The 26,529-nt window shown below is 41.3% G+C and overlaps 1 protein-coding gene across 4 annotated transcripts in view; it reads right to left on the bottom strand.

Moving 5' to 3' along the window:
• slit1a (slit homolog 1a (Drosophila)) overlaps nucleotides 1–26,529 on the bottom strand; it is a 148,104-nt gene that overhangs the window by 28,554 nt on the left and 93,021 nt on the right. For 2 of the 4 annotated variants that reach the window (XM_022682113.2, XM_049472117.1), the window contains exons 9-15: nucleotides 21,745–21,892; nucleotides 11,554–11,625; nucleotides 8,610–8,681; nucleotides 7,599–7,670; nucleotides 7,205–7,348; nucleotides 4,852–5,015; nucleotides 2,811–2,834 (exon numbers count right to left, since the gene is read on the bottom strand). In XM_022682113.2, coding sequence (XP_022537834.2) covers nucleotides 2,811–2,834; nucleotides 4,852–5,015; nucleotides 7,205–7,348; nucleotides 7,599–7,670; nucleotides 8,610–8,681; nucleotides 11,554–11,625; nucleotides 21,745–21,892 — 696 coding nt within the window. The remainder of the gene's footprint in view (nucleotides 1–2,810; nucleotides 2,835–4,851; nucleotides 5,016–7,204; nucleotides 7,349–7,598; nucleotides 7,671–8,609; nucleotides 8,682–11,553; nucleotides 11,626–21,744; nucleotides 21,893–26,529) is intronic. The other 2 variants (XM_049472119.1, XM_049472118.1) reach the window with 1 other exon arrangement.

A 26,529-nucleotide genomic window follows, 5' to 3' on the forward strand; every position in this document is an offset into this window, starting at 1 on the left:
GGAGCTTTGAGTCGCTACTAATTGACACGCTTCGCACATGCATTTCTGGACAAGCTTAGAGAAAGTGAACCAAGCATGTATACTGGTGGTTAAGTAATATTTCAGTATTTTACTTGACTACAACTTAGGTTACACATTAGACTATTCTGAAGAGGTGTGGGCTGTAGGGGAATAAAACTTCCAGTATGCAATACCTCTGGGATTGGAAATTTGAGAGTTGGGGATGAAGTGCAGAGCTAGTAGAGCCGAACCAGTAGTTTTGCTTTTCTTAACAAAAGAGACCAAAAGAGATCTCAAATCATGAGGTGATATCAGTCTAAATCTACTGAACTATAGTCTAAAAACATCTATCATAATACTGTTTTTTAGCTGGTTTGTGATTTTACAACAATTACAGGAGGTTGAACAGGCTACTTTTTTCAGATCTTTCAGGTTCAAACATCTTTAATGTTTCCAAAGAAAGTCCAGAGCAATGTCTGATCCATTGTAAAACCAATGGTTTATTTTGCAATCAAGAGAAACCAAACGAGACCTTAAAAGAGAGATGACATCGGACTAGATCTACTAAACCATAGTTGGGTTAGTTTGCTGTCTGAAAACTTCCATAAAAGTTTCTTTTTTTAAGATGGTTGAGGCTACGTAAGGCTACTTTTAAGACCTTTCAGGTTCAAACGTGTGTAATGTTTGCCATGGAAGTTCAGAGCAACATCGGAACCAGTGTAAAACCAGAAGTTTTTGTTTCACACTGCAGTTTTTTCCAACCAAAATAGACCAAAAGAGATCTTAAAACAGAGGTCATATCAGACTAGATCTACTGAAGCATAGTTGGGTTAGTTTACACTGTAAAAACATTGAGGTAAGCTAATTTTAAGACTTTCAAGCTCAAATATCTGTAATGTTTCCAAATAAAGTCCAGAATAAAGAGCAATGAGCAAAGAACAATGTCCAAACTTGTGTAAAACCAGTAGTTTTGGCTCCACACTTTTGGTTTTCCACCCACAATAGACCAATAGAACTAGATCTACTGAACCATAGTTGGGGTAGTTTACACTATGAACTTTTCCATCAAAGTGCTTTTTGTAAGATTTAAGGTTTGAGGCTACCTAAGGCTACTTACAAGACTTTTTAAGTTCAAACGTTCAAACATTTGAACTAATCTATGCTGATAAGTTCTAGTAATGACACTCTTGAACTTGAACTGGGGGTGCTATGACAGCACAAAGATCCCGCTCGCGATTCCGATTCAGGAGGAAGTTTATTCGCACTAATGACCGAACATTAGCATGAGCTTGGGACGTGATTAGTGGCGATGGCATTTCCTTGCTGAATAATAACAAAAACAATGGCTCGGGAGGAAACAATAAAAGTTGGAGGATGTCTTTGCTGTTGTTGTTTTTTCTTTTTTTTGGCGAGGAGTGAACGGGTGATGGATTCCACTTGGTTCATCACTTGTACTATAAGTCCTAATTAAGACCTCATCTGCTCTGGAAACTCGGAGTGACTCACAGCTGGCTGGCTGAGGGGGTCTCAGGGGGCTTCGCTGAAGAGAGAGACGAGGATCTCCGACACAGACCATTTCAGCTTTCCTGGGGCTGTTTATCTTTCAGAACTTTTTTGTTGCGTAGGAGGAAGGGAGTGCGAGAGAATGAGAGAGAGAGAAAGAGAGAAAGAGAGAGAGAGCGAGGAAGCGAAACCGAGAGTTGCGAGACGTTGCCCGTGTTGGCTTTTTTATGGGCTCTGGATTCACAGGCAGAAAACCTCAGGACAGTTACTCCGTCTTATGATATATGACTTCCTATTATTCACCTAATAAAGGGCTGTTTCTGCGGGATGCGTCTCTGCCGGCTTTCAGCGTTTTTATTATTATTAGAGGACAGATAACGCATGAATCAAGCATCTCTTTGATCTTTCCAGTGCTTAAATTTCCATGGCCAATGTCAATGTCAGCGCTTCATTTTATTCACTTGACTGCTCCTCATAAAGTTCTATTCCTGGAAAAAGCTTCGGTGGAAGGATCCAGAAACATCTCTAGATATGAATCTCTCAGCTTTGGAAGACCCTCTTACCCCTGCGTCCTCAAAATTCCCAAAAAATGCACACTTCCACTTCAACTAACGGTACCACTTTACTGGGATGGTTCATTTTATTGGCTCATTGATGCTCAATTAACATTTAACTAACATTCAACTAAATGTATATTAAATGCAACCTAACCCTGTGTGTAACATAAATGATTAAAAATAGAACCTACCCCAAACCCTAAACCCTAAAAGATTTAAAGCTAAACTTTAAATCTAACCCTAAACACAACCCTTAAATGTTAAGATCAGATGTAGGGTTACATTTAATAGGAAATAATTTACTTTCACCTTTTAGTTAAATTGCATTTTATAGACATGCAGATGACTGTTAGTTGTAAATGTCAGTTGAGCATCAACGAGGCCATCAAATGGACCATCCAACCATCCAAGTAAAGTGTTACCAAAATAACTAGTCCAGCATAGTCAATCCCAAAGTTGTTTGGATAACATCCTTACAATACAGTACCAAAACCACCACACCACACCAACTCAGGAGTAGAAAGAAAGATATACATGAATTCCATTCATTCCTTCGCTTTTTGAATGAATGTCTTTGAAGCAGTGGGATGGAGCAAAGGATGATAGACTGGAAACTGAGCTTTAAGAAAGGAGAAAGAGATCGAGAAAGAGGTAGAGAGAATGCCAACGAGAAGAAAAGAATAAGAAAAGAAAGGAAAGCTGAAGAAAGGTAAGGTAAGGGAAGTGAAGGGAATGTTGAAGCCGACTCACCTGGAATGGTGTACTGCTCTTTGGCTGTGATGGAGACAGAAGGAGAAAGCAGTGGCATCAGTTAGGGGCAGACAGATGGACTAAGCATTTAGGCGGATGAGGAATTCTGGACAGTAAGGGTTGCTTCCCTGGACAGGGATTAAGCCTAGACCCGGACTATATTCAGAATACCGTGTAGTCCAGGACTAGATTTAGGCCCAATCTCATTTCACCCCTTATCCCTAATCCTTGTTTTTCTTACCAGTAATTCTAATACCCCTCGGTTTGAAGTGTGCTGAATATAAAAAATCTCCGTATGAAAAGCTAACAAGCCCTATCCCTTCCCCTAACCTACCCCTCAAACCTAACGAGAACGAGAATTGGGACACGTGCAAAACAGAGGGGTAGGGGTAAGGGGTAGGGCCAAGGGGTGAAATGGGGTTGGGCCTAAATGCCCCCTGTCCTTGGAAGCCACCTTTAATTGCTTATTTGGTTAATATATTGCATTTGTTACGTGTAAGACATGCAAAGGGCCTACAGTAGAATTGCACTAGCAATTCTGAGGCTCAGTGCAGACTTTTGTACCAAGACTTTGTAATTAATTAAGTCCGAAGTTAAGTAGGTAAGCCCTAAAGGTCTAATCCTCAGGCATCGGATAGAATAGCCGAGGCAAACTGGCATGCCCGTGGGTCCCTGGTCCACAAATAAAAGCACAAAATGTTTGGCAGCTGCTGCCACCCGGACTACTATAAGACTCTTGCCTGAGACTGTGTTTACAGGGATGGGCCTATCCAGACCGGATTAGACAGTTGTTAGTGGAACCACTGGGGAAATATGTGCCAGGCTGCAAAGCTCCGGCGCTAACCCATTTCCAAGACGCTAAAGCCGAAAGGAAGAAAGGCACTGGGGGCTGAGGGCAGGGGGGTGTGTGTATGAGTGTGTATGATTGTGTATGTGCACTGCAAACATCACTCTAAATTTCTTTAGAACTCAAAACTAACTAACTTAATATTCACAAACATTAGTCAACCGCTTTTGTTTTAATTTGGTTGAATATTTGTGGTCACTTTATACAATCAAATGTGATCTTTACAGTCTTTTCTACTGCAAGGCTGAAATCCCAGTCATCGCTACGGATAACTGGTTATCAATGTATAGTCATCCCCCCTTCCCCCAAGGTTAAGTTTACGTAAACTTGTAAATAAATGATATACTGTAATGGTTAACTGACTGGCCTCAATCTCAAAGCTGTAGGCTGTAATTTGGATAATTTGGGTAAGTCCTGTCGTTGGCAGTGCTAATAGTGGTGATGAATGACCAGAAATGCTGCCATTGCTAACTGGTCGTCAGTGTGTATTCATTCCCTGCTTGGCCTCAAAGTTGTAGGCTATAAGGGCAAATTATCAATTTCTGAGCTGCTGACTGTGCTATATAGTCATGCTAAAGTTTATACCTTATATTGAGCACTTGAGTTTATTAAGATCACTTTATTTTTAATGTAATCAATCATTTGGCCTCAAACTGTTCAAGTAAATTCAACGTAGCCAGACTTACAGTGTGTAAAGGGCTTGTCTTTGTAACTATATATGTGTGTAACTGGGGGTTGGTTCTAGGGCATCTTGGGGTTTGTACGCCGCCTACAAGAAGAAACTCAATGCCCCGGCTGGGTGACGTCAGCTTTCTGCTTTCTGTGGTTTAGGCAAGACCAGAAACACAATACGCCAAAACACCCAAAACCAGCCGACTCTGCAGCTGAAGAACAATGTAAGAAGGTACGAGACCCTTCAGTAACCCGGTGTGGTGGAGGTCTACGTTTAGGTCAACGACCACAACCGACGGCAGATCGTTTCCCTGGTCCGTCTGAAAGCAGCACATCGATTAGTCTGGGACCGGCGGTTTAGATGCAGCGCCGCTCGGTTTAGCGATGACAGCAACCGCATGGAATGCATGTTAAAGCGGGATGGAGGGAATGTGCGGGAAAACTGGATGATCTGCCTGGATGGGTGAAATAAAAAAAGGAAGAAGAAGAAAAGAAAGAAAGAGAGAGGAAGCGAAGGCTTACCAGAACAGCGGAACTTCTTGCTCTTGATCTGGCCGATGCGCTTGTTGGCGAGGCGGCGGGGGCTAGCGCAGCGAGCGCCGCTGGTCTCGATCGGGTTGGAACGGAGGTAGTCGGCCAGCCACTTGAGATTGCAGTCGCAGATAAAAGGGTTCTGCGCCAGATGGCTGTTGAGAAGAAGGGACACAGATGAGGCCTTTGAATCTGGGAGAAGAACGATTTTTCACGAGCTTTTACACACTTTTAATCCCATTTCTCTTTTGGTACCCAATACCCCTCTCTTTTAGAATGTAACCCTTCCCTTAGGAACAGAGAACCCCTCAAGAACCCGACACAGCTCTAGAGATAGAGCTGCTTATAAACCACTTAAAAATGATGAGTTTCTTTGATTTTACCAAATTGTAAACCTCTAGAAATATAATCAAGAGGAAGATGGATGATCACAAACCATCAAACCACCAAACTGAACTGCTTGAATCTTTGATTTTTGCACCAGGAGTAAAGCAGCATAAAGTTATCCAAAAGCAGTGTGTAAGACTGGTGGAGGAGAACATGATGCCAAGATCAATAAAAAAAAACTGTGATTAAAAACCAGGGTTATTCCACCAAATATTGATTTCTGAACTCTTAAAACTTTATGAATATGAACTTGTTTTCTTTGCATTATATATTTATTTTGCTTTGTCGATATTACAAATTGTATGATATTAACATATTACAAATATGGTCATTTTACTTATCTTTATATAGACGATCCTATTATATACCGGACCTGAACCCAATCCAGATGGTTTGGGGTGAGCTGGAGCACAGAGTAAAAAAGGCAAAGAGCCAACAAGTGCTAATAAACACCTCTGGGAACTCCTTCCTTCAAGACTGTTGGAAAACTTTTCATTTCAGGTGGCCACCTCTTAAAGAAGCTCATTGAGAGAATGATGCCAAGAGCATCAAAAGCAGTGATGCCAATGCCAAGAGCATGTAAAGCAGTAATCAGAGTAAAGGGTACATAAAACTCCACATGTGTTCATTCATAGTTTTGATGCTTCAGTGAGAATCTACAATGTAAATAGTAATGAAAATAAAGAAAACGCATTGAAAAAGAGAAGGTGTGTCCAAACTTTTGGCCTGTACTGTATATATATATAACAAATATAGATGTATTCAGAAGAACTGTTGCTATTTAAAAGCCTTAACTGATTCAGTTTCCCAACGACTCTCCCGACACGCTTGTTGTGAGAGGGTTTTAATAAATAGGTGGCGCACAGTAGCCCGGAATTCCGACACGCTCGCAATGCGCCAACCATAGCTGTGGTCATCTGAGCTATGCGTTCTAAATCCAGAGCCGTGCACACAGTGGACGAGGGGGCCCATCATTTATTTACGGCCGTCTCCCAGAACCTGCTCTAAATATAATGCTCATTTTCACCGGATGGAATTCGACTCTCGCTTTCCATTCTTTCCCAGAGTCATCCAATCTGCCCGGCTGATGACTTCGAGACGAGTCCGAGACCACAGCTTCGGCAGGATTGCGCAAAAACGACGAGCTGAATGTATGTGTGTGAATAAATACCGTACATCTACATCTACACTGGTTACCCCATCAAACGTTGTTTGAACTCAATTGATTTAAGTCTGTTTTACACAAATTGGATATTTCTAAACAATACTCAACTATTTTGAGTTAGTTGAACTGAATTTGTGGGCACATTTACTGTTCTATTCAAACTGAGATCTTTGAGTTCAACCAACTTATAATAACTGAGTTTAGTCTGTTTTTGCCATTAACAGCTTCTTTTCAATTGGCTTCTGTCACAATCTATTTGCATACTGGGTGTGTTCAACAGTTTCTGACAGACACTCACCATCAGTGTGTAGTGATTCCCCCCCCTGCGCTACCTTACAAATAAATCAACTTCCCCTTCAGTTGTAATAACTTGATGTTTTAATTTATGCTAAACAAAATTACTTAACTTTTTTAAGGCAACCGGTTTCCTCAAATTTTTTAAGTTAATTTAACTTGTCCGGTCTTACAGTATTATAAAAATAACTATAAATATATAATAAATAAGGTTCCAGTGGGGTTCTGGGATCAGTAGGATCTCAGTGTGTGGGCTGGCAGGTATTGTTCTGGGTGTTGCGTCGGGTCGGGTGCAGTTTGTTGGAGTTATTGTTCGACGTGCCGTAAGGCTAAAATTACCAGGCTGAATGATTTATGATGTGCTTTATATCCCCCCACTACACTGCTGTATTATTAGATAAGGTTACAGGTGTAAACACAGTGAAATGTGCTGCTGCTACACGCTTTAAGGAGGCACAACAGAAGGAAAACAGTCTGAAAAAAGTGGTATTCACTCACAGAGTCTGAATGGCGCGTAAGGAGGCGAAGGTGCCCTTGGCCAGAGTCTGGATTTTATTGTCGTACAGAGACAGCAGGGAGAGGTTCTGCAGGTCCTGGAAGGTGTTGGCTCGGACGCAGTGGATCTTATTGGCATTCAGAAGCCTAAAGAACAGATGACAAACAGAGAGAGAGAGAGAGAGAGAGAGAGAGAGTAGCAGGTCATCCAGGACGAAGCATAAACACTTTTTTCGATTACACTCGCAATAAATTGAATCAAGCCATATTGATTCGGCACGCTTGCCATTCTACGCTTATCTCCATCACCACCCCCCGACCGCCCGCAACCGCGGCGCTTCTATAAACATATAAACGCGTCCTTCCGAAAGGACTCGGAGAACTCGGAGAAACTTACAGCAGCTGGAGGGCGTACAGGCCGTCGAACACTCCTTTAGGCAGCTCTGTGATTTTATTCCCGTACAGGACCCTGCAGAATCAGAGAGACAGCCTTAAAATACACTCCTACAACACCAAGGCCTTAAATCCCTGAACCTCTAAATCCCTGAAATCCTTAAACGCCTGAATCTATAACCCCCTAAACCCCTACATTCCTAAATCCCAAAACCCCTAAACCCAAAAAAACATACATTCCTATGTCCCTGAATTCCTAAAGCCCTGAACTCATAAACCCCCCTAAATATCTTAACTCCTAACCCCCTGAATCCCTAAACCCCAAAACATTTGAACCCAAAAACCCTCTAACCTTAAAAACTAAACCCTGAATCTATAAACTCCTCAAAGCCCTGAATTCCTAAACTCCTACAACTTCTGAATCCCTAAACCCTGATCACCTAAACTCCTAAATCTCTAAACACATAAACCCCTGAACTCGTAAAACCCTAAACCTCTGAACGCCCTGAACCCCAAACCCTGTGAATCCTTTTAGCCCTAAATCCTTAAATCCCTGAAACTCTAACCCCCTAAATATTTAAACCCGTAAACAGAAAAACCTCTAAACCCCTAAACCCAAAAACCGTAAACCCCAATCGCCCAAAACCTGAATCCTTAAACCCCTCAACCTCTAAATCCCTAAATTCCTGAACCCCTAAACTCATTAATGCCAAAAAACCAAAACCCCAGAATCCATAAACCCCTAAAACCCTGAACCCCTAAAACCCTGAATCCCTTAAAAACCCCTGAACTCAGAGCACATCTGCTTCTGATATTCCCCTACAAGTGTAACCGCTTCAAGCTGTCAGGCCGAGATGTGCACGGAGATATTCGTACAGAAGAAAAAAGAAAAGCTTGGGCAGACGTATGAAAATAAACAGCTCTGTTTAAACAGTCTGGATGAGCTGAATTGAATATTTGCTTGCAGGGAAGTGAATATATAAAAAAACACAGCTCACACTATTCACACACTTACAGCGAGTTGAGGGAACGCAGACCCTGGAAGGCGTCGGGAGCGATCTCCGAGATCTGATTGTTGCTGAGGTCTCTGTGTGAGAGGAAATAAAAAGTTAGAGTTAAAAATGTAAAAAGTGTGTTGTGTGTGCAGGTCTAGGGGTAGAGCTGCAAAAGGGGGGACCGACTCCACACTAATGCCTATAGATCTATGCATATATGCACATTAAAAATATGAATGTCTTTTAGTACAATGCAAATATATTAAAGAAGCTTTCAAGATACAAGGTGCTCTCACACTTTGTATCCAATGGCTGGGGGACGGCATGTCTTCTGTTGATTTTAAGGTGGAATGGACGTAAAGTTACAGTACTGGAATCACTGAATGGACTGTATAGAAATCAAGGTGTACCCAAACTTTTGATTTGACTGGGACTGAATCTCCAGTGTCATACGCTTAAAGAAATCAAAGCTTTGTGACTGAGAAGCATTAGTCTGGAATAAATAAGTAGTTAAAATCAATTACATTAGGTATGTAATCAATTAATTTAATGTTACTGTTAATAAGCATCGTGGATTAGCGATTAGCATGTTCGTTAGCATGTTAGCCCGTTGGGTGGAGTTTTCGTGTTCTCCACTCATTACAGTAATGCAAATCAATCTGAATTTTCCAGATGTATGCCTGAATCTGAACTACTGAGACAATTCTTCCTGGCAGAAACCTGCATTTTCCTGGGTCTCCTGGCCGAGTTTCCTGAAGCTTTGCCCAGACACGGATGCCCAGGATGCATCACAAGCCTGTGGCTACCTTGGCGTCCCTCCTCCGACACCCTCCGAACCCCTCCAGCACCCTCCAACAAGCCACAGGCTTGTACACAGTACACGGCGCAGGGTAAACAGTAAAAATGGGTCGCGGGTGGCCCATTTATCTTGAAGGGACATGTTGAGGGACATCTTTGATTTTTAATTTTTTTTCCCCACTCTGATATTAGTGGCTTACTTTGGCTCGTCTAGCCTGGCGAGGAGCGGCAAGGCGAGGGAAAGCAGGACAGCTGAAAAAGCAGACAGCACTGGGGGGACGGTGGTGGCGGCGGCGGTAGTGGTGGTGGGGGGGAAGTGTTATTTTTACAAGCATGTTACAGCAGTAGCACACAGCTCGTCTGGCTGCTACCGGGCACTACACAGGGTTTCGTCTTCCCACGGCTGCTATTTGAGGGCCGGCGCTGGGCAAAGGCTGAGGTTTGGTGGATGCGGCCGTCGCCAAACACCCAGGGGTCACCCCGGCCACCGAGGCACAGCGAAGTCCAGGGACAGAATCGTCCACAGTCGACTAGAGACGTCCGTCCCTAACACTCCTCCCTAACGTTCAGAGGGACGGTAATCACCCCGGCCACAATTTACGGTGTGTTAAGTGACCTACTCCCACTCGCTGGCTCTCCACACCTCAGTACGCTCAGTGCACTAGAGCGTACGCCGGGAAATAGCGAGTCAATAGCGCCAAAAATAGCGATAATAAAAATAGCCATGGCATTACTGGGCTCTGCAGGATTCTGCGACTTATTTATTTACAGGGACGGAGATAAAAGTATCATTAAAAAAGTGCATAAAAACAAACTCTAACCAAGAAAGAAAGAATCACATTTTGAATGTTCAATTCTGATTTTACGTCACTTAAGGGCTGCATTTTTTCCAGCGTTGAAATATACAGTATAAAGATGCTTATTATCTGGTTTGGACGTGGAAAAACATACCGAAACACGTCAAAACATACCATTCAGATAATCCCAAAACGCAGACTATCAGTTTCAGCCAACCTCAGCAAGAATGAGCTGCACTCTCCATTTCTTAAAGCCTAAAGCAGGCAGTCTATCATTACTTTAGATTTTATTTCAATTTATTTGTGACTGAGAAGCATCTCAATCTGGAATGAATACGTAGTTAAGATCAATTACAATAAGCATCGTGGCTTAGCAATTAGCATGTTTAGCACTTTAGCTTGTTTGCACGTTGGGTAAAGTTTCTTATGTTCTCCTTGTGTCTATGTAGTTTTCCTCCCACAGCCCAAAAAACATGGACTGTATGCTCAGATATGGATTGGTCACTTCCTCAGTGCTTGGTTCAGTCCTCCTACAGGTGGACGGTGTTTCCGGTTGAGAGTATGCTTCCTCTGAGTTACTGACTGCCCACCTGTCCAACCTGATAACCTGATCACAGGTCTCTGACTGAAGCGCGAAGCTAAATAAGGAGGGAAAGGGTGAAGCAAGGCGGGATTAAAATGAAGGGCTCTGATTGGCCGAAAGCACTTTGCTTACGGATAGGCAGTAGAATCAACTTCAGTGACAACTTGACTGAAACTGGCGAAACACGACATGAACATGGAACTGAACAAGAGGACTATGAGGTTAAATGTTGGTAGGTTTGTTTTAGTTAACTTGCTTTTCTTTTTTGGGCACCAAAAAATTACTGTACTTTTTATCACACATTTTTAAGTGAGTTACCGGGGAAACAGAGCTCACCAGCATGCGGCAACAACTTCACAGCGGAATATTCCTTTAACATACCTTCCCAAACCAACCAATCCTGAACTCACAAAGTGTGTTCATCATTAAAATGGGCCAACGGGGGTAAAATTTTGTTTAAAAAATGTTAATAAATAAAACATGGCCAATCAGTGAGCCCTACTGATTGCATGGGCCTCATGGCTGTAGTCTAGTGTATCCTGTGCAATAATCACACTTGCTAACTAGGAATTTTCTAATAGGTACATATATATATATATATATAGAGTCTTGATTTCTCCCAGTGTTTCTTCCTCCTACAGCTCTAAGGGAGCTTTTCTTTGCCTCTGTTGATCTCTGGAGGTTTTTAAATGTTGTTTGTTATACGTTTTGTCTGATTTGAGATGTAGAGAGATGATATTTTGCTAGTTTTGTAGTTTGTGAAGGAACCTTTCATTAAAAACTCACATTCTGCGAAGCTTCTTGTAGGGGGAGAACGCTCCGGGAGGGACGGACTTGATGCCGTTCTGCTCGAGTCGTCTGTGAAACAAGAGAAAGAAAAAGAGAAAGACAGAGAAAATGGTGGAAGTTAGACAACCAGACAACAAAAGAACACCATAGCAACAAGGCTCATTAACATGCCGTTGCTCGGGCCGGATTGCGTAATGGTCAGGTGCGTCTCATTATCCCCGCCTCGCCCGGACAGCATTTACATAATGTCCAGTTTCTGTAGTGGAGACGAACGTTAACGCTAATCACAGGAATGCGTCGGGGACACTCGCGCTCTCACGTCTGCTTCTTTGGGCCGATTTGCACTTTTTCCAGCTTCCCGGTTCCAGAACTTGCCCACAGAGAAAGCAGCGCGAGAGCTAAAGCGCTCTCATTAAAGCAACAGCTTGGCGAAACGTCTCATTTGCACAGTGTTCCACTTTCCCCAGATGTAGTCCATCAGTCACGACATGTTCAGCGTCTCAAGTTTTTAAGATTTCTTTGCTTTATACTGGAGCAGCGAGGGAAGCGTTGCTAACCTACAGTGGACGTCAACAGAAACCCAAAGCGTTAGTGTTTCTAACGCTAATTCATTAATTCATGCCCACACTATACTCTTAATGTCCATCCAGGGGATTATTACAGTTGCACAGGCTTGTCTGTAAGATTTAGACTTTAAAACTTTTAAAGACTTTTAAGACTATTTTAAGTCCATTCATCTTAAATTCTCTAGATTTGCACAACTACGCCTAGGAGTAGGGTCTCCTGATTCTTGTCCACCTACATCATGATTAGCTAATGCTAATGCTGCTCCAGCCTTAATGCTGGAGAAACTTCACTGAAACTCCTGTATAACTCTGTACTTCAGTGGAGTGACTTTACTGCTCCTTAATACCTGACTGATAGAATTCATAAATAAGGAGCACCTGATTATAAGAAGAACTGATTATTTTGGGGGAAATTAAAGGATTTTAAGTGTGTTTTATAGTTCAAAAATGTGTTAAATGTTCGTCTAAAGCGAGAACTGACGTGTGGAGAGAGAATGGAAAAATATACCAATAATAGGGCTTAGGGCTCAACACCTCTGGGAATATAAATAATAATTAAAATAATTAAAATAATAAAAAAAAAGTAAGTGTGTAAGACTGGTGGAGGAGAACATGATGCAAAGATGCATGAAATTAAACTGTGATTAAAAACCAACCAGGATTATTCCACCAAATATTGATCATTTCTGAACTTGTAAAACTTGTTTTCTTTGCATTCTTTGAGGTCTTTTTTGACAGAAGGAAGGAAGAAGGCGCTGAAGCCGCTGAAGCCGCTGTGTGCTGAGCTGAGGTTCGCTAACTGGGTGGCTCCATGGGGTGGCCATGCTTTGTGAGGAACAGCCTTGTTAAGTGACACTGTCAGCAAGGGCTAAGCTAGCTCTCAGCCCTCTAATCCCCACGCCTCTCTGCTTGGCTGCCAGTCGTAGCCGGAGAGGCTCGGTCTTACAACATAAACACATGCAGGCCAACTGAGCAGCTGACCACTGTTCACCCCACCCACTGGAAACGTTCTCAATAAACCCTTTTCCAAATGGCGCTCAGAGAAATGTACTATACCAACTCAAGTCCCTTGGTTCAAGTTCCTTGGGGACTTTGTTGCCTTACATTTGTCTGATGACCCTTGACTATTGTCTGGTGAACATTTCTCAACTGCCACCAACTTGCACTTGATAATTTTGCTTGGGTCAGTCATTTCTTTACATGCAATTTTTCCCAAATTTGGTGGAATTCTTCTTCAGGCCCTGCAGAAACAGCGCCTCAGAATTTCATTTGAATCTCGGACATCGGAGCTCCTCCAAAACTGCTGGGATCATTAGAAACCACAAGTTGTTTCTGGGTCCTTTTCACTCGCAGGCGCCCATTAGGGGAGTTCGCATTAAGTCACATGCAATCAGTTCTCACCATCAATCTCAGCGTGTCTCGAGTCCAGAACCCGTCTCGCTGGATTTAACTCCACGCACCTGCATGCTGTGCATGTGTGCGGCTGCAAACTCTCGCACACAGTAGATTGTATACGTGCATGCGCATGCACCTCTGAGAAGAATAAGGCTTGGGTTTGAGATTACGGTTGTTGGCAATTTGGACCTGATCTGCACCTGAGATTGGGCCAAAATCGCTCATTGAATGGTTGAACTGTGTTTAAACTTTATGCTTTTTAGAAAATCTGGAGGAAACTCACTTTAACGAGTGGACAAAACTGCCAATTACTAAGAATGTTGTACAAAACTGTAGATAACATATTATATAAGTATTAACTTCTTACGTTTATTTTTATACTGTATTTTTTTTATTTTGCTATTTATAGGTTTATGTTTGAGTAAAATGAACATTGTTGTTTTATTCTATAAACTACAGACAACATTTCTCCCAAATTCCAAATAAAAATATTCTCATTTAGAGCATTTATTTACAGAAAATGAGAAATGGCTGAAATAACAAAAAAGATGCAGAGCTTTCAGACCTCAAATAATGCAAAGAAAACAAGTTCATATTCATAAAGTTTTAAGAGTTCAGAAATAATCAATATTTGGTGGAATAATCCTGGTTGGTTTTTAATCACAGTTTTTTTCATGCATCTTGGCATCATGTTCTCCTCCACCAGTCTTACACACTGCTTTTGGATAACTTTATGCTGCTTTACTCCTGGTGCAAAAATTCAAGCAGTTCAGTTTGGTGGTTTGATGGTTTGTGATCATCCATCTTCCTCTTGATTATATTCCAGAGGTTTTTAATTTAGTAAAATCAAAGAAACTCATCATTTTTAAGTGTTTTCTTATTTTTTTAGTAATTTTGAGATGGCGGTTCTTTGGGGGAATCGTTGTTGAAGGTTGTCACATGCAGAATATCCTCAACTACGCTACGCAGGACAACCTCCCGAATCCAAAACTGGACGAGTGGTCCGGACGCCACAGATCAGCTTTATTTTAGCTTTTATTTTAGCTTTTATTTTTTATTAATCACACGTGTGCCCCCTCCCCACCTCTGGAGGGTCGAGAGCGATCCCTCCATCGCTCACAGCGGAACCTTCCCGAATCGGCCGGCCCTAATCAGCGTCAGCTGTGCTGGAAAAAGCCGGGGAATGCAATAAAGGTTTATTTCTCCAGCGCTCTGAGAATCCCATTAGCGGCTGCACAGGGCTGGCCTTGGGTTTTTACTCTCTTTCTTTCTTTTTATTATTATTATTATTTCTAAAACAGCTCTTTCGCTTAATGACCCTGGATTTCACCTGTGCCGTAAGACCCCTGAACAGGCAGCTGCCCTTCCAGACTCAGTCCCACCCTAAGCTTTTATTAAAGACGGGGATTATTTATTTTAAAAGCTGTGAAGTGACCTAAGCTGTCATTGCCTCTCTACTTGTGTAAACAACAAGCCTCCTGATTGGGCGAGACGTCCTCGAGACGTTAAAACTCGCTTGACTTTGGATACGACTCTCAACGTCCGCCCAAACCACCGGACCAGATTTCAGGGGAAGCTACTCATCAATTCAGCCACCAATGTGACTTTGCTTTACTAAGACTTTACTGAGATTATACTGAGATTTTACTAAGACTTTACTGAGACTTTACTGAGACTTTACTGAGACTTTAATGAGATTTAATGAGACTTAATGAGACTTAATGAGACTTTACTGAGACTTAATGAGACTTTACTGAGATTATACTGAGATTTTACTAAGACTTTACTGAGATTTTACTAAGACTTTACTGAGACTTTACTGAGACTTTAATGAGATTTAATGAGATTTAATGAGACTTAATGAGACTTAATGAGACTTTACTGAGATTTCTTTTTACTAGCAACTGCAGACAATGGAGGCTGATAAATAGTTTTATATGCAGCATCATAAAAAACTCAGAGAGACATACTGTATTTCACAAAGAACAAGAAAAAGTGGATTTTAGGAGAATCAGAACTTTAAACCAAATAATCATCATGAGATTATTAAAATAGTCGCTAGTTGCAGCCTTAATGCAAACACACCAATGCACAAGAAGACTCTTAAATGTAAAACGATTGGCAGGTACCTCCCAGCATCCAGCTCTTCTAGTCTCTTTTATGAAAAAGAAAGCATTTTCTATTTCTCGCAAATGTTGAAACCAGTCGAATACTGCGCAGGCAAGCACTCATCAGAACCATTACGTTATGCATTTTTGATTTTTATAGCTGTGCATGCTCTGTGTACAAGTCTGGTGGACCCTGACTGGAGAAAAAGCTAAAAAAGAACCTCCAAAAACTCAGTTTTAGTGCTCCATTCATCGTAAGGTGTTTTTTTTCTTATGTGGTTACGGGGAGGAGTATTAATGATGCACTGAATGAAGCTGTTTAGCTGTTTCATGTCACAGTCCAAGTAATGCCCTCCAGTGTTTTTATGCCTTTATTATTATTATTATTATTATGCTGCCGCTACACTGTGTCTACAAAAATATATTGTATGTATGTGTAAAGTATGTGTTTCTGCTGAGTTTGCCATTTACGCTTGTGATTTCACTTTTAATTCTTGTTTATCAGAGATGGGGACTCGAGTTTGCGGGGATTTTTGTAATATTACTTTATTATTTTTGTACCTGTGTGTTCACTATTACTTTTTGATCTTCTATAATTCGTTAGATTATATTTCTTTTAGCATTTTGAGCTTAGTTTAGTTTAGTTGGTTATTTTCCATTTTTTTTAAATCAATGTTTCTGTTTTTATTAAATGTTGTTATTAGCTTATTAGCTTCTTAGCTTGTTGCTGCCTTCTTTGTTATTTAGCGGACAGAACGTCTCTCTGGTCTTCTAAATGAATGTTGATTTAATCGTTTAACAGCTGTATCTAATTATTTTAATCCAGACAGACACTGTTTGATTTGACTTGTGACTAAAAAAAGACTTGTGAACATCTCTGTCGTTCGTACAAGAAAATAAAACATTGACAAAATAGAATGAGCCTTAGTCTTGTTTTTTGGAAAGATATTTTTGATAATTACACCAATTTTATGTTTTAAGTTTGACTGGGAATCTCCAAAAACGGCCTAATCAAGCTAAAACAAAAAACGAAAACAAAAAGAAGTGTCTCTAACTCACTGGTTGGAGAATATGGTTGAAGACTGTTGACACGCTAAAATTAGGGGCTTCAGAGAAGATTGGAGGTCATTGTACACGACGCTGTTGGAAGCCGTTGGAAGCAAGAACAAGCCATTTCCAATTGAGCGTGTTCTTCCACTTCAGAGATGCACTCAGTGGGAATAACAGCAATGTCATTTAAATTCCACGGAGTGCAGGAATCGCTGAGAATCCAGACCACAGGATACAGCTATGCACATTCTTGTGGCGGCCATGTTTCGGAGCGTACGCTTTTTTTTGTTTGTTTTTTGGTTGTTGGACGTTATTTATAAGCAACAGCACATCCCAATGAATTTACTCCTAATTTACTGCAAATGTCACAGTCGCTGGTGCCGGAGGAACCCTGAGGCTCGACTTTCTTCCACACTTATCAAGTATCTAACAGCCTCAGGCCTTAGTGTTTTAAACCCAACCACTGTGGAGGGGGGGGGGGGGTGGGTGTTTGAGAGTTTATTTGTTTGTTGGTTTGCTTTTGTTGTTGAGATTGAGATTGAGAGACGGAAACAATGCGCTCCAGGCACTCCTCCATCCTCCCGTCCTTTCTAAATCAATAGCCGTGCTGATTTTAAGCTCCGTCACGACATCAGGACACCAGGATCAGGTGATGAATATGGAAGCTTAGAGAATGGCAGATTGAAATCGATTAAGGGTCTGAGTGAGGACTTCACAAAGACTCTGGATTGATTGCACCTGCTTTCTTAGACAACCAGTGCCAGGCCCACCAATCAGCAAGGGGGATGACGCGGGAGTAAAAGAGTAAAAGAATAAAAGAGTAAAAGAAACATCGTAGGTTGGTAATCAATGCATAGCATGCCATTCATTAGCCTCGAGCAAGAGTTTGATTATAGGACGTTACCATTAGCATTGCTGTGCAGTGTTTGCACCTGGATGGATCTGGCACATCGTAGTTTCCCAGCTAATCAAAGCTGGCGACAAGGCCACAGTGGAAAAAACATAGAAACACAAAAGTCTGGCTAACGACGCCTTCGCTTCGTGCCGTCGCGCCCCACCAGGCGAAAGCATCGGGCTCGATTTGCAGGACGAAGAAAAAACAGCAATCCATCAAAAAGCAAAGCCAGTCAAAACTTCTTTTAAAATCACCAATCTACAGTAAACACAGATGTTGCAAACACACTCCCACGTAGGCCCAGACCAGGAATCTGCAACTGAAAAATAATGACCGCCCGGCTGCTTACGAGGGCGCAGAGCGAGCGCTGGTGCTTTCAGAGAAGTTGGGCTGCTGTAATTGAACCTGATTTTTATAATGCTGGAGGAGGAAAGGCTCGAGAAAGTAGGGTACAGTGTGGTTTCTGCTGAAAAAGATCCACGAGTTCGAAGGCATGCTCTTTCATGCACACTCAAAAATAAAAAGGGTGCAATGCTTGGAAATGCATGGGTTCCTTGAGCAATGCTTCAGAAGAATCATCCACATCCATCTGGTCAGTGTTCTGGTGGGTCCAGAGCCTTCCTTCCTAGGGCACAAGGTCACTATGACCAACACTGGGTCCAACAAGGTCCCAAACGCAACCATTCACCTAGGTTGGTATTCGCCATAACTAAAGTGGTATGTTTGTACGCTTGGCAAGGAAATCAAACCCCAGTTTACTGCATGAAAGGCAGTGGTGTGGTCTAATATTCTGTAGAAACATTTCAGCTCTATTAGTAGTCCATAAAACATAGGTATGACTTGGAAGTCAAGTGAGGCTTGGTGTTGGGTGTGCTGACCCTCAAGAACATGTGTTGATGATGCTCCAGACCAATTTATTTACCTCAAAGAAGCAAAATCCACTTATTAGAATGGGAGTCTACCTTCTTTTAGATAAATATGAAGCCCATGGTGAAGTTAGAAGGAAGCAAATCACTTATATCCTGCATTGAAAGTCTTTTTTACCAGAAAAATATTAATTTTAAAGCACTACAAACCCTCGAGACTACCATGCAAGAAAACCATGCCGTTTTTCCATTATACCAAGGCCAGGAGGTGGAGATACACCTGGCTAAACACAGACTAAACACAGGAGATTCTTGGAGGGGTAAAATCTGGGATTTTCTGAGCAGCAGGTCCACAAACTTCAGACTGAACGAGTTTTTCAAAGCTGGTCTTGTATGTTTGTGGGTTTATGTTTTTACACCATCACAGCACCCGTCTGAAGATCCCCCAGATCCCCCACGAGGCCCCGGGGCTGGACAGAAGTCACTTCAAACATGCCCCCCCTCGCTCCAGCTCCCATGCCACCTTGAAAATGTTTGCCCCCCCCACCAATCATACACCGCTGCCAAAGCTGCAGAAATGGGTCAGGGTTATTAAGGAACACCCATGCCGTGTGTATTTTTAAAACAGGCTCTTTCAGAGAGAAACTAAAACGCAGAAACCAGTTCAGTCTTCCCTCGTTCTCCTTAAAGAGATGAAAGGATGAAAGTTCTGCTCTCGTTCACCTCTAAACGAAAGTAATCCCTCCCAAACCCAGGTTGCCAGGTTGTTTTCTGAATGGGCTGTACTCAATAAAGCTCTGTGGCCTAATATCCAACCACTGGCTTTGGTTCTACAACTGTCTACAACTGACTAAAACCGACTACCAAGGATTCCAACGAGAATAGCAATGAAAAATGCGTATCTTAAAAACAGAATCTTCAGAAAAGTTCAATAAAACCTTCCTAACTTTCAGTAAAGTTAATATAAAAAAGGGAAAAAGAGTTTATAATTGCCGGTCATTCTGGGGATGTTTTACCAGTCAGGTATTAAGAAGCAGTAAAGGTTATCTGCTGAAGTACAGCATTATAGGGTTTATAGTTTCAGTGAAGATTCTCCAGCACTAAGGCTGGAGCAGTATTAGCATTAGCTGCTAACCACAGCGATAGCTCTTTCCATTCTTACAATTCAGAGGTGAGTATATCAGACTATATAATATAGAGTATATCTTTATTTCCTTTTCATTATTTTTGATTTTTTTTATTATTTCTTTGGTATATTTATTTTTACTTACATTATTTTTATTTTATTTTATTTTTAGTTTCATTTATTTATTTGTATTTTTATTGTACTATGTAAAACTTTGCTGTTTTTTGTTGTACTGATCTCATCTACTTTTGACTCTCTTAATTTCTTATAAATTAAACTTAATTAAGTTTAATTGATAGTTTTTATTTTTTATCTATTTTTATCTTTTATTTACTGTTATTTATGAAATGATAAATCATAAATAGTAGTTATTATTTTCTTTGTCATGTCAATCCCTGTTTTTGTAAATGCTCGGCTACATTGTAAATGAGGGTTGATCTCATTCAAAATAAAGGTTGATCGATTGATTGATTAATTGATTGATTGATCCTCGTTTAGAACTTTAAGCCAGTTCATATTGTATATATTACTGTAATCTACCCACAGCGCTCCAGCTGGATTTAGTATATTGAATATTGAGTTCATTTCATTGCAATAAAATGATTTAAACCAAATATGAGCATCATTACAGAGTAATAACCCTCTTATTAAAACACCATTTAGAGCGAGTGCCTGTGCGCAGGCCTCTTATAGCAGCATTAATAAAAGGAGGAGAAGTCAGGGATGAGTTAGTAGCCAAGAAAGTGCTGCGAGGGAGCCGAGGCGAGATTACTCAGCGCAGGTTTTACTGCACTGCTGCTGCTGCTGATAGTGGAGCCAGTAGAGGCCTGATGTTTCCTCTGTAACGGCCAGACTGCAGCAGGATGAATGAGCTGTTAACACGACCACCCAGCTCTCAGCCCTGAACATACACCCGACCCGACCACGGAGATCCAGAGCTCTGCTGATACAAAGCAGCTCCGCAACAACAGAGCCACACTATAGAGCTACAATACAGAGCTACAAAAACAGAGCTAAACAAACACAGCTACACTATAGAGCTACACTATAGAGCTGCACAACACAGCTACAAAAACAGAGCGACACAACAGAGCTACACTACAGAGCTACGCAACAGAGCCACACTATAGAGCTACAAAAACAGAGCTAAACAAACACAGCTACACTACAGAGCTACACAACAGAGCTACAATACAGACCTACACTATAGAGCTGCACAACACAGCTACAAAAACAGAGCTACACTACAGAGCTACAAAACAGAGCAACACTACAGAGCTACACTACAGAGCTACAAAACAGAGCAACACTATAGAGCTACACTACAGAGCTACACTACAGAGCTACAAAAACAGAGCTACAAAAGCAGAGCTACACTACAGAGCTCTGCTGATACAAAGCAGCTCCGCAAGAACCGAGCTACACTATAGAGCTACAGAAACAGAGCTACAAAACAGAGCTACACTACAGAGCTACACTATAGAGCTACAGAAACAGAGCTACGCAACAGAGTTACACTACAGAGCAACAAAAACAGAGCTACACTACAAAGCTCTGCTGATACAAAGCAGCTCCGCAAGGACAGAGCAACACTATAGAGCTACACTATAGAGCTACAAGAACAGAGCTACAGAAACAGAGCTACACTACAGAGCTACACTACAGAGCTACACAAACAGAGCTACACTACAGAGCTACACAAACAGAGCTACAAAAACAGCTACACAACAGAGCTACACTACAGAGCCACACTATAGAGCTACAAAAACAGAGCTAAACAAACACAGCTACACTACAGAGCTACACAACAGAGCTACACTACAGAGCTACACTACAGAGCTCTGCTGATACAAAGCAGCTCAGCAAGAACAGGGCTACACTACAGAGCTACAAAAACAGAGCTACAAAAAGAGAGCTACAAAAACAGCTCTACATTACAGAGTGTCTGAGTCCCCTGTGCCCGAGTGTCTGAACACTGAGGACTTTCAGTAAAGTCAAGTAAAGTCCTGATATAAAGCAGCGCCGCAAGAACAGAGCTACACTACAGAGCTACACTATAGAGCTACACAACAGCTCTACACTACAGAGCTACACAGAGTAGAGTTATAATTCTTATCTTCCTCCGAGTTTTTGACTGCCCACCTTCGTTCTTAAAATCATCTTTTAATGAGATAATACTCACATCTCAGCCATGTTGTCGGGCAGGTTGGCTGGGATGGCCGTCAGTCCTTTTCCTCTACAGTCCACTATGTTGTTGCTGCAGGTGCACATAGCGGGACAGGAGCCGGCGGCGAGGTTACAGGACGGCGGGTTGGAGTTTTCAGCATGTCCTGTAAAAATTCACAAAGATAGAAACAACATGTAAGAATTTCTCTATATGATCTCTATGTTTTATGATCATTAGTTTACGTGAACAAAGATTTCCATCCCTGGTATGAGCAAACTATTCCTGTAGGGGGCGATAGTACCTCATAAAAAGAGACATCAATAAAAAGTAAAAGTAAAATTAATTCTAGCCTGTGGATTCTAAGAAGTTCTAAGAAGTTCTAATGAGTTCCAAGGAGTTCTAAGAAGTTCTAATGAGTTCTAAGAAGTTCTAAGAAGTTCTAAGGAGTTCTAAGGAGCTCTAAGAAGTTCTAAGGAGTTCTAAGGAGTTCTAGGGAGTTCTAAGGAGTTCTAAGAAGTTCTAAGAAGTTCTAAGGAATTCCAAGGAGCTCTAAGAAGTTCTAAGGAGTTCTAAGGAGTTCTAAAGAGTTCCAACGAGTTTTAAGAAGTTCTAAGAAGTTCTAAGAAGTTTTAATGAGTTCTAAGGAGTTCTAAGGAGCTCCAAGGAGTTCTAAGAAATTTTTAAGGAGTTCTAAGGAGTTCTAAGGAGTTCCAAGACAATCCAAGACGTTTTAAAAAGTTCTAAGGAGTTCTAAGAAGTTTTAGCTAATTTTAACTCATTTTTGTTGAATTAATCTTATCTTATTTTGATCTATTCTGATCTATAATTTTATTTTTTTATCTATTTTTATATTGTATTTACTGTTATTTTAAAATAATTAAATGTAGTTATTATTTTCTTAGTCATGTCAATCCCTGTTTTTGTAAATTGATCAGCTACATTGAAAATGAGGGTTGCCCTCAATGTAGTTCCAAGTCAAAATAAAGGTTGATTGATTGATTGATTTGTCCCCCTGACCCCTTCATCCCACACTAGGTGTCCTCGAATGCTCACTGGCTCTGTCTAAAATTATCTTCTCAAAACCAAAAGACCAAGATTTGTCCTCAAGCCCTACGACAGCTTTTCTACAACAGCTTATTAAAAATACATGCCATTGACTCGCAGGCGAGACTCCTGACATTGAGCTCGTCGAGGAGACAAAAGCGCATCGTAAAACAAAGTGATTCCAGTCTTTGGAGAACGCTTCCGCTGTGATTCCGAGGACGTGCCTCATCAAACGGCCCTGATGTCATTCCCTGCATATCGAAGATGCACTCATGCAGTTTCTTGATGTGGTTCCGCACCAGCAGACTCCAGTGTTGCAGCACCTGAAGGGAGGCGGCTTTGAAACCAGCAGATTCAGCGCTTCTCTTACATCTGAGACTGGAAGCGAGAAGTCGGCACACAGTACCCTTCCTCTCCCGACGCCTTTTCCACCAGTTCTGCTGCCGTCGCAAAAAGAAAGCGACACGTCTGACACCCCACTGACGGTGTAACCCAGAAAACGAATAAAACAGACTTCAAAATGGGCTGATTACAAAAAATCTGCTTCTTTGGAGCCTTTCGGCCGATGAATATTTGATTCGCCCGTCGCTCTCTCTCTCTCTCTCTCTCTCTCTCTCTCTCTTTCTCTCTTTTTTCTGCCTTCCAGAGTTCTGGTTGTGCCAGCTGCAGGCGGCGAGGCTGCCCGCCTGCTGGTTAATTCATAACCAGAGAAACTCATCCGGCAGACGAGGGGGCGAGGAGCCCCCCAGAGATATGCCTCGTCAAACCAGGAGACCAGGAAATAAAGAAGACACCTCGGCTCCTCAATGGTTAAGATGATACAATTGATTAAGAATACTAGAATTGGTTAAAAATCCTTAAAACTACAATTGGGAAGGAACAGTAGAATTGGATTAGGGATATAATTGGTTAAGTAGATTTGAATTTAAATTGGTTAGGGATACTAGAATCTACAATTGGTAAGGAACAATACAATTGGTTAGGGACACTACAATCGATTTAGGGCAACATAATTGATTAAGAACAATACAACTGGTTAGGCATACTAGAATTGGTTAGGGATACTAGAAGCTACAATTGGTTAAGGAAATAAAATTGGTCAAAGGTAATACAATTGGTTAGAGACACCACAATTGGTAAGAGATACTAGGATACTATAAATGGTTGAGGATACTACAATTGGTTTGGGGTACTAGAATTGGTTAGGGACACTAGAAGCTACAACTGGTTAAGGAAACTAGAATTGGTTTAGTGGCACTATACTTACATTTAGGGAGACTATAAGTTATAATTGGTTAAGAAATACTAAAAGCTAGAATTGATAGAGATACTAGAAGCTACAGTAGGGTAAGGAAACTTGCTGTTGGGGACGTTCTGTTTTTAAAGGACTTGGTCTGTGTGTCTACAGAGCGATGCTGTTCTGGAGAATCTACCGGTAGACTGGTCTCGTTTGGGGACTCTGAAGTCTTCAGTTAAGAAACAGTCTCTACTCTGAACAGGACAAGGTCCATTTAGACAGAACTAGACGTCCCTTTCACCACCTCAGAAAGGAACGTCACGGGGGCGGGGCCTGGGAGCACAGGAAGAAGTCATGGAAGAGGTCCTGGAAAAGGTCCGGGACTCTTTTTACATGCCTCATTATTTTCAGGAAAGCATGACAATACATGAACTATCCATTGACAGCAGGACAGAATGGAATTATGGGTAACCTACACAACTAGGTGGAAGATGATGGATGAGGAGCTGGAAAGTCTGGGCTTTGTTTGACAGGAAATTTGGAAATTTCGGTCTTTGGGGAATCAATGAAAGGCAGGACGATTCTGTTTAAGAATAGCAGGGTAATAATACTAAATAAAACTAAAATAAAATCATTAATACTTTTTATTATTGGCCCTGGAGTTATAAACAGAATTTGACAGTGATTTAGAAGAACAGTGGTTTTTGTGTAAAATTACAGAAAACCTTTTATTTTTAATGATATTTTGTTTTTGTTTTAATTGGCAGCTAAAATCTGTTAAAAACAGATAATTTATGTATTATATACTCTCACTTTTAACATGATTTTCCAGAAAGAAATCTGTATTTCTACCTAAAAACACTCTAAAACTCAATTTTTAAAACAGTAAACTTACTTCTTACACTCTCTTGCTCCTAAAAGTGATTTATTTTAGTTTAAAAACTGTGTTTTTGGGATATTGGGTCCTAATAATCCAGCACTGGAGCTCCGCAAACAAAAAACTCGTCCACTGTGTCACCAGAGACCTGACCAGCACATGAACTCACAGTGCAGAGATCATTACCGAGCGACTCGCTGGCACTTACATACATACTGGCGGGTGTGTGTGTGTGTGTGTGTGTGTGTGTGTGTAAGTGCGTGTGTGTGTGTGTGAGGAGACACCTGTGTGGGATTTAGGGTGGGATGGATGGAGGGGTGGGCGGTACACGTGGTGTTGTTCAGATGGAAGCTCGCGGAGCTCTACAACTTCAGATTCTAGGTTTCCCCTTAAAAGCAATAATTTATATATATATATATATATATATATATATATTTAATTTTATTTCTCATTTTTATCCCATTCTATCCCCAATTTACACGGCCAATTACCCGACCCACTCATTACCTCACCCACTCAGGACTCCCTCTATCACTAGTGGAAAGCGCAGTGACTCGGTTCCGATACATCAGCTCACAGACGCAGCCTTGTGCTGATCCACATCACCCTAGGAGTGATGAGGGGAAAGAAGAGAACCATCTACTAAACTGTACTCACCCAGAGAGAGAGCAAGGACAACTGTGCTCTCTCAGGGCTCCGGCAGCTGATAGCAAGTGGCAGCACTTTAGACTGCTGGAGCACTCGGAGCTTATTAACAATTTCTTTAACAGCGATTTTTGAAAGATTTCAAATCCTGTCTTTGTTTTAACTCTGGATTTCCTAGATTTCTTTTAAGAAAATTGCTTAAAAATCATGCCTAACATTTCCATAGGCTCTAGAATAGAGCCCTGGGGGATGCCTCATATAAAATATTGTAATTTCTAAAAGTTAGTTTCTAGTCTATGCACAACTTTACAACTGATGCTCTCAAACTAACATTAGGAGACAAGAAATTCAAGTAAATAACTCTTGATGAGTTCAGCACTGCTGTTAACTAAAAGCCTGAATTCCAGGAGACTCTACCTCATAAAACTGACTGAGAAATTGAATCAAAAATATAAAATATATTCAGGTTTGTTTAACACTTTTATTTTTACTTACATGTTTTTCTTCATAGTTTGGACGAGTTTAGTATTAATCTACAGTGCAAAACATTTTTAAATAATAATAATAATAAAACATTTTTGACTCTCTATTGACATTGGTGCGTCTTACCGCAGGCGTAATATATGCACATATATGCAAAAGGGAATTTTTGCGGAAAGCGAATGTAAACAGTTTAGCACTTTTCTGACACGGTTCCCGGGCAGATCAGCACTTTCCAGGAAACTCCAGCTCTTATCTCAGAGCTCTTGAAAGGGCTGTAGATTATCATTTGTGCTTTTTGGTTAGTTTTTCTGGCGCTCCACACTGGCTCCTTGGTGTCGTATCTAACGTACGTTATTTTATTAATCTAAAAGATCAGCTGAACGCAGAGAAGTATGATGGGTTAAGAGTTTAAACGGCTGTAATTAAGGTAATGGGCCGTGAGCTGGTGCCAGGAGTTTCACCGTGTTCACTGTTCTTTAAAAGGTACAGTTCCAGTCGATACGGTCCAGACACA

This window comes from Astyanax mexicanus, chromosome 25 (assembly GCF_023375975.1).
Source record: "Astyanax mexicanus isolate ESR-SI-001 chromosome 25, AstMex3_surface, whole genome shotgun sequence".
NCBI classification, from domain to species: domain Eukaryota; kingdom Metazoa; phylum Chordata; class Actinopteri; order Characiformes; family Acestrorhamphidae; genus Astyanax; species Astyanax mexicanus.